Here is a 10152-nt window from a genome sequence, read left to right as displayed (position 1 = left end):
TGATTGGTATTGGGGTCGATGGGGGCAGGGGGGGGGGGGGCTTGGTGTTAAGTTTCTTGAGTTCTTTATATATCCTGAAAATCAATGTTCTATCAGTGGTACAGGTAGCAAAGATTTTCTCCCATTATGTAGACCCTCTCTTCATATTCCTGATTGTTTCCTTTGCTATGAAGAAGCTTTCTAGCTTAATAACATCTCATTTATTGGTTCTTAATTTTATTTCTTGCACCTTAGGAGTCTTGCTAAAGAAATCAGTTCCTAAGCTGACATAATAGAGTTGGATCTACTTTTTTCTTCTAGTAGGCACAGGGTCTCTGGCCTGATGCATAGGTCTTTGATCCACTTTGAGTTGATTTTTGTGCAGGGTGAGAGATAGGAGTTTAATTTCACTTTGTTGCATATGAATTTCCAGTTTTCCCAACACAATTTGTTGAAGAGGCTATCTTTTCTCCAATGTATATTTTTGGCACCTTTGTCCAGTATGAGATAACCCTATTTGTGTGGGTTTCTCTCAGTGTCTTCTATTCTGTTCCATTCATCTTCATGTCCGTTTTCGTGCCAATACCATGGCATTTTTGTTACTATGACTCTGTGGTATAATTTAAGGTCTGGTATTGCGATGCCTTCTGTTTCACTTTTCTCACTACAGATTGTTTTGGCTATTCTGGGTCTCTTATTTTTCCAAATGAATTTCATGACTGCTTTTCTAGTTCTATGAAGAACATCATTCCTCTTAGAACTGCCTTCATGGTGTCTCAGAGATTTTTGATATATTGTTTTACTGTTCTCATTTATCACTAAGTACTTCTTTATTTCACCCTGATTTCTTCTGCTACCCATTGGCCATGGAATAGCATATTATTTCATCTCCATGTGTTAGAGTAACTTCTATTTCTTATTTTATTGTTGATTTCTAGTTTCATTCCATTATGATATGATAGAATGCCAGGTAGTATCTCTATTTTTTTGTACTTGCTAAGAGTTGCACTGTGGCCTATGATATGTTCTATTTAGAGAATGATTTGTGTGCTGCTGAGAAGAAAGTGTATGATGTCCTAATGAATAAAATATTCCATAAATGTCTAAATTATTAATTATATTTTTTAGTTCTATAGTTTCTTTGTTTAGTTTTAGTTTTGCTTGGAGGATCCATCCAATAATGAGAGAGGCATGTTAAAGTCACCCAGTACTGTTGTGTTGTGACCTATTTGATTCTTGAAATTGAGAAGGGTTTGCTTGATCTACATAGATGCTCCATTGTTTGGGACATAAATATTTACAATTGCTATGTCTTGTTGGCATATAATTCCCTTAAGGAGTATGAAATGACCTTCTTTGTCCCTTTGATTAACTTGAAGTCCACTTTATCTGATATAAGGATAGAAACTCCTGCTTTTTACGAGATCCATGTGAATGATATGTTTTTTCCCATCCTTTTACCTTCAGTCTGTGGATGTATTTGCTTATGAGGTGAGTCTCTTAGAGACAGCATATTTTGGGGTCTTGTTTTTTGTTTGTTTTTAATTTTTTAAAAACCCTTTGTTTTATTTACTTATTTTTATGTGGTGCCAAGGATCGAACCCAGTGTCTCACATGTGCTATGTGAGCACTCTACCACTGAGCCACAACCGCAGCCAGGGTCTTATTTTTTAGTTCAATCTGTCAGTCTTTTGGTTGATGAATTTAGGCCATTCACATTCAATGTTGTTATTGAGAAATGGTTTTTATTCCCTGTCATTTTTATTCATTTCTGGTTTTTAATTTGAATTATTTCTCCTTTGATTGACTATTCTTCTACTGTAGTTCTTCCCTATGCAGATTTTCACTCTAATTTTTTATTTCTTCTTCATGAAATATTTATTGAGTATGTTTTCTAGTGCAGGCTTTTTACTTGTAAATTCTTTTATTTCATGGAAGATTATTTTTTCATCATCAAATCTGAAGCTTAATTTTTCTAGGTATAGTATTCTTGGCTGGCATCCATTTTCTTTCATAGCTTAGTATATATTATTCCAACATCTCCTAGCTTTGAGGGTCTGGCTTGAGAAATCAACTGAGATTGGTTGCCCTCTAAAAGTTACCTGTCATTTTTCTCTGGCAGCCTTTAAAATTCTATTCTTTTCTGAATATTATTTTAATAATAATGTGCCTTCATGTGCACCTATTGTAATTTTGTGCATTTGGAGTCCTGTAAGCCTCTTGTATTTGATTTTCCACTTCGTTTGTAAGGTTTTAGAAATTTCCTGATATAATTTCATTGGAAAAAGTGTGCATTTCTTTGGTTTGTATCTCTGAGTCTTCATCTGTGTTTTCCCATATTTCTTGGAAGTTCTGTTCATGGTCTCTTAACATTGTTTCTCCACGGTCAACTTTATTTTCTAGATTATATATTTTATCTTCATTTCCTGAAACTCTATCTTCCTATAAGCTACTCTGTTGGTGATGCTGTCCACTGTATTTTTAAGTTGGCTTATTGATTTCTTCATTTCAAGGATTTCTGCTTAATTTTTTTTCGGAATCTCTATCTCTTTATTGAACTAATCTTTCACTTTCTGTATTTTCTCTCTGATTTCACTCTTTACATTCTCCTTTACCTTGCAGGTCAGTTTTATTTAAATTATTTGTTTCTGTTTAGATATACATGACAGTAAAATGTATCTTATCACAGATCATTTTAACTATGAACTTTCTAAGCTTCTTTGACATTTTCTCCACTGTGGTGTCAATGGATTATTGAAGCATTTTGGTTTGTTTGGGGAAGTTTTTTTCCTTGCTTTATCATGCTGTTTGTGTAGAGCAGGTGGTTTTCCATGACCCATATTCCCCTTTGTGAACCCCTCTCCTCCTCTGATTTTCGCCCTGTCACTTAGGCACACTCTGTGTTGTGAGATGTGAGTTTGTCAGGCCTGTATTTCGGACCAGGCTCAGGTTTGCAGGAATCAGCTCCCACAGCTGCTGGCCCCCACTGTGTGGCTACAAAGTGGCTTCTTCCTCTGTTCTCCATGGACAGCTGGGAGAGATGCAGCTTCTTTCCCACACCAGGATATTGTGCAGCCTGCCTGTCAGGTTAATCCAGCACTGACTTTGATCTCTGATCTCACTGCACCCACCAGACCTACCACAAGCCTCCTAAAAATGCTGGTTCCTTTAATTCCCTTATCCCTCCACTTTGTTTGCTGGGGATGGGGTGGAAACAGCTCTGGCTGGTACTGGTGATGGCAGTGATGGCAGGACTTTGTTCTTATTTTATTATATCCAACCTCCTGAGCTCCCAATCTGCTTTGAACGTCCAGGATTAATTCCCAGAAAAGTCCCCCCTTTTTTCACCCACCTGACTGAGAAGCTGTCTATCTGCTTTCTTCATTTTACACCATGGAGCAGCCAGAAAAGCAATCTCCTCTGTTCTGCCATCTTCCCAATTTCTAGTGTTTGCTTTTTGTGTTTCAAAAATATTACCCTAAAATTTAAAAAAAAAAAAATTTGATTCTCTTGTATTTTCTGTAAAAGTTTTAAATTTAGATTTTGTGAGTGGTAGAAACTAAAATTTTTCATTTTTATAACCAATTGTTCTACTACCACACCTGGTTTGTAATATCCCACTATTTCATATATCTGGTTTTCTTATTTGCATACATTTGTTTCTGGACTCTCTGGTCTTACCCATCAGTCTATTTGTCCATATCTATCTATAGTGCCCTAATTATTTTTTTTTAATTTTTTATAGTTATAGATGAACATGAATATTTTATTTATCATTATGTGGTGCTGAGGATCAATCCCAGGGTCTCACACATGTGAGATGAGTGCTCTACCACTGAGCCACAATCCCAGCCCTTATAATGCCCTAATTATTAAAGCTCTATTAGAAATATTAATATCTCATACGGCAAATCCCTCTAATTTGCTTTTTCTTTAAAAATTACTTTGGCTATTATATCAGTAAACTATTGTTCCATAAAGAATCATCCCAAAGATTAGACAGTTAATGCAATAACTGTCTAATAATTTATTTAGTTCTCCAAGTCTACAGGCCAGTTATTTAACCTAGGAAGCAATTTTACCAGCTGTTTATCTAACCTGAACTCAACTGGATGGTTCTGATCCTCCCTGGGCTAGCTCACACGTATAACCATTGGCTGGGGCAAAGGGGGTAACTAGGCAACCTGTCTTTCATCACCCAGCTGGCTTGGCCATGAAAAAGCAGGGGAGCACTAGAATAATCAAGCACATACATAGTCTCTTGAGTCCACACTCTACTGGCCAAAGCAAGTTCTGAGGCCAGCCTAGGCTAAGGAAAGAACCTCCTCTTGCTGTGAGAGCTGGGAGAGCAGGAACTGAAATCATGTTGAAAAGCAACCTACTGTGGCTTTATTGGACCTTTGAAATCCCAAGAAAATTTTAGAAGCATTCTTTGAGATCATAATAACAAACCCACTCACATAAGTCACACCTAAGTCCTTATCATTACCCGAATCTTCTCCAATAAGATGATGAATTCAGGGGGACCTCCCTATAACCAAATCGTATACTCCCTCCAGCTTGCTTCTTCAGCTATTTTTATCTCCCCTGAGTTTCTTATCATGGAAATCTATAATTTCTCTCCATCATCTCTTCTGTATTTAAGAAGCTCAATCAGGTCACAAGTCTGTTCTGTTTGAAGGTCAGTAAGAATGAAGATTTGAACCAGGTTCACGTAGGAGTCTTTTGAGTTTTTCTGCCAAGCCAGAAAGAAGATCTATATTTTGTAATAGAAATGAATGAGCAGATGCAGCTCCCTCATACATCCCCAAACTCAGTGATCAATGATGACATATTCTCACTTGCTATGCATACACTTAGGTGGCTGAGCCCTGCTGAAGAAAATCACACACTCAAGCCAATTAGGTCCATCCCAAGTTTATGATCACTAACTTTATTTGAACTTCAACACTGCCTGAAAATAATACTGTGTTTCTCTGGGAAAATCTGTCTTCCTACGTTTCGCAGTAATTGTTTCTACCTTCTCCAGCCCTCTCAACCTATTGCCAACTACCTTCCCATTCTACTCACACGTCTTCATAACTGTTAGAGAAGGAAAAATAGAGTCCCCCTTATGAGAATCCCATGATTTCCAATCACCAAATCCCAGCCCTGCCAACATGTGTCCTCATCCTTATTCATCCTTTCTCCTTTCAAAATTGTCATCTTTCATCTGTGGACTGACTCTCATTTCTCCCCCACCTCTCATATTATCAATTATCTTCTCTCCCTTGAATTCCAACTCTCTCTCTCTCTCTACTAGCTCCTTGCCATTGACCTTTTAATATACTCCCAAAACAAATCAGACCCAATTTATCCCCACTCCACCATCTACTGATTCTCCCAAATGCTAAAAGCCTGCCTTTGCTGACTTCTCTCACATTTCTGCGTCCTCCAACTACAGTGTCTGCTCTTCACAAAAGAATCACTCAATAATGTCCCCATTACCACCTCCATGTGCTTATGTCAGTGGGTATTTGTCAGAATCACCTTCCTAACCTCTAATTAACATTCAACAGGTGAGTTTCCTCTATTTCTGAAAGACTCTCTTCCCTCATCTCTTCTGGTTGACAGTTTAAACTGTCTAAAAAGGTAAGTCAGGCACCTGCCTGCAACCCCAGCTGCTCAGGAGTCTGAGGCAGGAGGATCACGAGCTCAAAGCCAGCCTCAGCAACTTACCGAGGACCTGAGTGACTTAGTGAGATCCTGTCTCAAAATAAAAATTGAAGGGCTGGGGATGTGGCTCTGGCTCAGTAGTTGAGAGCTTCTGGATTCAATACCTGGTACAAAAAATAATAATAATAAGTCAGAACAAATTTATGTTGAACAAATTAAGAAAAGAGGCATATACTCTAGAATAGTAGATATTCTTGCTATTGCTATGTTTACATTTTCCTTCTGAACCTATTTATGCCTAATAAATTCATCTACTCATTTAAGTTTTGTAACATATAAATGTTTACCTGTTTTGCATGTAAATATCACTCTGGTATTTCTTTCAAACTCTCAGTTTTTCAATCCTAAAATTATACCTGGTCCTTTAATAAAAGTGGCCCACAAATCACTTAATGGTAATCACTAGAATTAAGGGCGTGATCCACAGATAAACTGAAAGTCCAATTTTAGGATCTGTCCCAAAATTTCAGGAAGCAGTTGTGACAACATATTCATCCTTTAAAGAATGGACTCCAGTGTTAGAAACCTCAGATACATGATAAGGAGGGTTTGGAAACACAACCTGCCTACCCAGGCACTACCAATACACATTCATCCAGGACCCACACTGGACCATCTTGGTAGGTCCCATGGGTCAAAATTCAGTTGTGTAACAGTGGGAGTGGTGGAGGGGGCAGATAATCCACAAAGGACAATGTGGGATTTCAAGTGACTTTTATGATCAAAATATTAATCTTCTCCCAATTTCCAAGCCCATCCAGAAAGAAATCTTCAAAACCAAATGTGTGCTTCAAAGCATTTTGAGTTCCTCTGAGGAAAGGCACCCCTAAGTTCAAATTATAGAATTTCACCTCTGACGAATTCTTTCTGCCAAGTTGCTTAGATATTGTGGGTTGTCCATTAGTCTGCACTAGACTCCCGTACCTTAAGACTGGACTCCCACTTCTTAAGAAGTGCCCATTTTACAAATTTACATATAACCTCACCAGGGAACCATTATATGTAAAAGGATAAAAGCTGACTCCTTGGACAAAAGAAGTCACATAGACCAATTCCATGATAAAGAAACCTACGGCTGGGCAGGGGTGAAATTCAGTGGAAACGTGCTTGCCTAACACATGAAAGTCCCTGGGTATGATCCACATGGGGGAGAGGGGGAGTGTTAGGTTTACTACTCTATTTGAAATCTGAAGTAAATCAGTTCACCAAAGAAAAAGATGGAAAATTGGAGTGAGGGAAATGGATAGCAATTTTTCTATGTGAAATTCTGTTTCTATTGTAATATGGTATAATAGGAAAATAAAAATATATCTAACACCCTGCCAGCTTTCTAGCACTAGGCAGGCCAATATCTATGTTTCAGAGACTTACCTAGATCTAACTAAACTCAGCACACTGGTTCCTGTCCTCTCCACTGGCAAATTGTCCTCAGTGTAATAATCTGACTATAGAAAATGTGTCGCTGAATTCCTAGTGAATAGTGGAAAATACTGGAAAATTAGTAAATATTTATTGAGTTAAACAAATGAGTATTTTACTATCAAAATCAAATTTCATTTTTTTGTGGTTTTTTGTTTTGTTTTGTTTGGGTCTCTCAGTAACACCCAGATTTCCTAAATTAAAGTGAACCATAAGAAAATGGAATGAGAAAGTTGCAATTGTTTGGATCTTTAATGTCCCCCAAAGGCTGATGTGTTAAAGGTTTGGTCCCTTGGGTAAGGTCATTGGGAGTTGGTGAAACCTTTAAGGTCAGAGGCTACTGGGATGCCATCAATGGCAACCCATCTTGGCATCTGGTGGACAGCCCCATGGAGAGTGGAGCTCCTGGCCATAACAGGAGTTTGGATGCCCCAGAGGCGATCCCCATGGCAGCAGTGAAGCAAGTGCTGAGGGAGGCAGGTGAAAAGTCTGAACTGCAGTACCAGCAGGCATTCAGTGACATGGCGTCCAAGCTCCACCTCACCCTGGAGACAGCACATCAGACCTTTGAACAGGCAGTGAATGAACTCTTCCGGGATGAGGTAAGCTGGGGTCGCATTGTGGCCTTTTTCTCCTTTGGAGGAACACTGTGTGTGGAAAACATAGACAAGGAGATGCAGGCACTGGTGAGTCAGATCCCAAGTTGGACATGGCCACTTACCTGAATGATCACCTAGAGACTTGGATCCAGGACAACGGGGGCTGGGACACTTTTGTGGAACTCCATGGGAACAATGTGGCAGTGAAGAGCTGGAAGGGCCAGGAGCACTTCAACCTTTGTTTCCTGATGGGCATGATTGTGGCTGGCGTGGTTCTGCTGGGCTGGCTGTTCAGTCGGAGATGACCAGACCCTGACCACCCACTCACCCTCCCTCCTACCCTGCCCCACCACATCCCTCTGTCCAGCCACCATTGCCACTAGGAGAACCATTCATTACATACATCCATGCCCACCATCCTTCACTGGCTTGGACCTAAGACCTGGTTCCCTGCAGTTAGTTTGCTAGAACTACTACACTTCTGTGATACCCACTTCCCGCATATCTCAGTTATCTGAGTTGATTATCATTACCCAATCCCTCTCTAGACCTGGGCCCCTCTTCCTTCTATCTCTACCCACAAGAACCATGTAGAGGTCACTTTTGACTAATTAGGAATTCAGCCTGCTTGGTATAAAGAAACCAGGATCAGGACTTCCTCCTCACCACTGGCCTGGACAAAGTCCCCACTCCTAGTGTGAATGTTTTCCAGAGGCCTCTGCCTAGAGTCTAGTCCCACCTTGGAGAGAGGGGAATATAGCTGCAGGAAGTACCCCATGCAAAAGCCAGCATGACCCTTGCAGTTTAGCACCACCCTAGTCCCTTCCCCTCCAGGACCACGCCTGAGTGACCACCTTGGCCCAAGACAGTTGCCCCAGAGCTACTTATGGCCTCAGCTGCCTCACTTCCTGCAAGATCATCCTGTGGCATCATTGTGTTGGACCGCTGTCCATCAGGTACAGGGAATCAGGGGCCTTACTCCAGAGTAAAAGGGGAGATATAGGAAGCAGCAGTAGGAGCCCTGGGGTCTTCCCTACCAGAAAGTAGACCTTGGTGCACAGGCCAATAGGTGGGAGCCAAGTGGAGGGCTCTTGCCTGACCAGGTAGATATTTCCCCACTGTCCAGCCTGGGCATCAGGGCTGCCAAGGTCAAAGTGGCCTGTTCAAGACCCCTCAGGCCTCTCACGGCTCATCCCTGTGGGTCTCAGCACAGCACTGGGCACTCCAGGCTCTCTGCCGTACACATTCCAGAACAGCTTTTATTCCTTATGAAGGTGATACTCTGTTTTTGTTAAGCATGTGTGTATTCATGATGAGGAACTGCTGACTTTCTGTGAGTGTGCAAGTGGAGAGATGGTGCCTGGAGATTGGCGGTTTAGTGCTCCTTCCCCTGCCCTGGTCCAGGAAACCTGTTCCAGGGGTCTTGGCTACTGAGGGGCACCTGTTCCTCCTCCCTCCCCCACTTGTTGCAGCCCTTTAAATAGTCTGTGTGAAATTGAAAGTGCAGTTCAGTAATAAACTGTGTTGGCTCAGTGGGAAATAAAGTTAATATTAGGAGCTGAGGTATAGCTCACTGTTAGTTCACCACGTAGCATCCATGCAGCCCTGGGTCAAATCCCCATTTTACAAAAACTTGTAAAATGATAAATTATGCACTGTGAATGCTACTATCATTGTTTTTGGCATAAAACTTGCCAAAGTCAGTAATAGGGTCTTGAAAACTAGAGAGTAGCTTAAACATTATTTCTGTAGTTTGCTATTTCAAACTTACTTTTTCCTTCAGAATTTGTAAAAATGAGCTGGGGTTATAGCTCAGCATAACAGTGCTTGCCGCACACATGTGAGGCACTGGGTTCGATCCTCACCATTACATAAAAATAAATAAGATAAAGATATTGTATCCATCTTTAAAGAAAAATACTGGGACTGCAAATTGGTGCGGCCAATTTGGAAAGCCGTATGGAGATTCCTGGGAAAGCTGGGAATGGAACCACCATTTGACCCAGCTATCGCCCTTCTGGGACTATTCCCTGAAGACCTTAAAAGAGTGTACTACAGGGATACTGCCACATCGATGTTCATAGCAGCACAATTCACAATAGCTAGACTGTGGAACCAACCCAGATGCCCTTCAATAGATGAATGGATTAAAAAAATGTGGCATTTGTACACAATGGAGTATTACGCAGCATTAGAAAATGACAAAATCATGGAATTTGCAGGGAAATGGATGGCACTAGAGCAAATTATGCTAAGTGAAGCTAGCCAATCCCTAAGAAACAAATGCCAAATGTCTTATTTGATATAATGAGAGCAACTAAGAACAGAGCAGGGAGGAAGAGCAGGAGGAAAAGATTAACATTAAACAGAGACATGAGGTGGGAGGGAAAGGGAGAGAAAAGGGAAATTGCATGGAAATGGAAGGAGACCCTCATTGTCA

General features: G+C 40.6%; 1 protein-coding gene across 1 annotated transcript in view; it reads left to right on the top strand.

Moving 5' to 3' along the window:
• LOC107142240 (bcl-2-like protein 1) overlaps positions 1–8017 on the top strand; it is a 22369-nt gene extending 14352 nt beyond the window's left edge. Inside the window, 2 exon segments of the mRNA XM_048782836.1 lie at positions 7415–7820; positions 7823–8017. Of these exon segments, the coding sequence (XP_048638793.1) occupies positions 7415–7820; positions 7823–8017 (601 nt within the window).
• The last annotated feature ends 2135 nt before the right edge of the window (positions 8018–10152 follow it).

Source organism: Marmota marmota, unplaced genomic scaffold (genome assembly GCF_001458135.2).
Source record: "Marmota marmota marmota unplaced genomic scaffold, marMar, whole genome shotgun sequence".
Taxonomy (NCBI): domain Eukaryota; kingdom Metazoa; phylum Chordata; class Mammalia; order Rodentia; family Sciuridae; genus Marmota; species Marmota marmota.
This window is presented reverse-complemented; position numbering and strand designations above follow the sequence as displayed.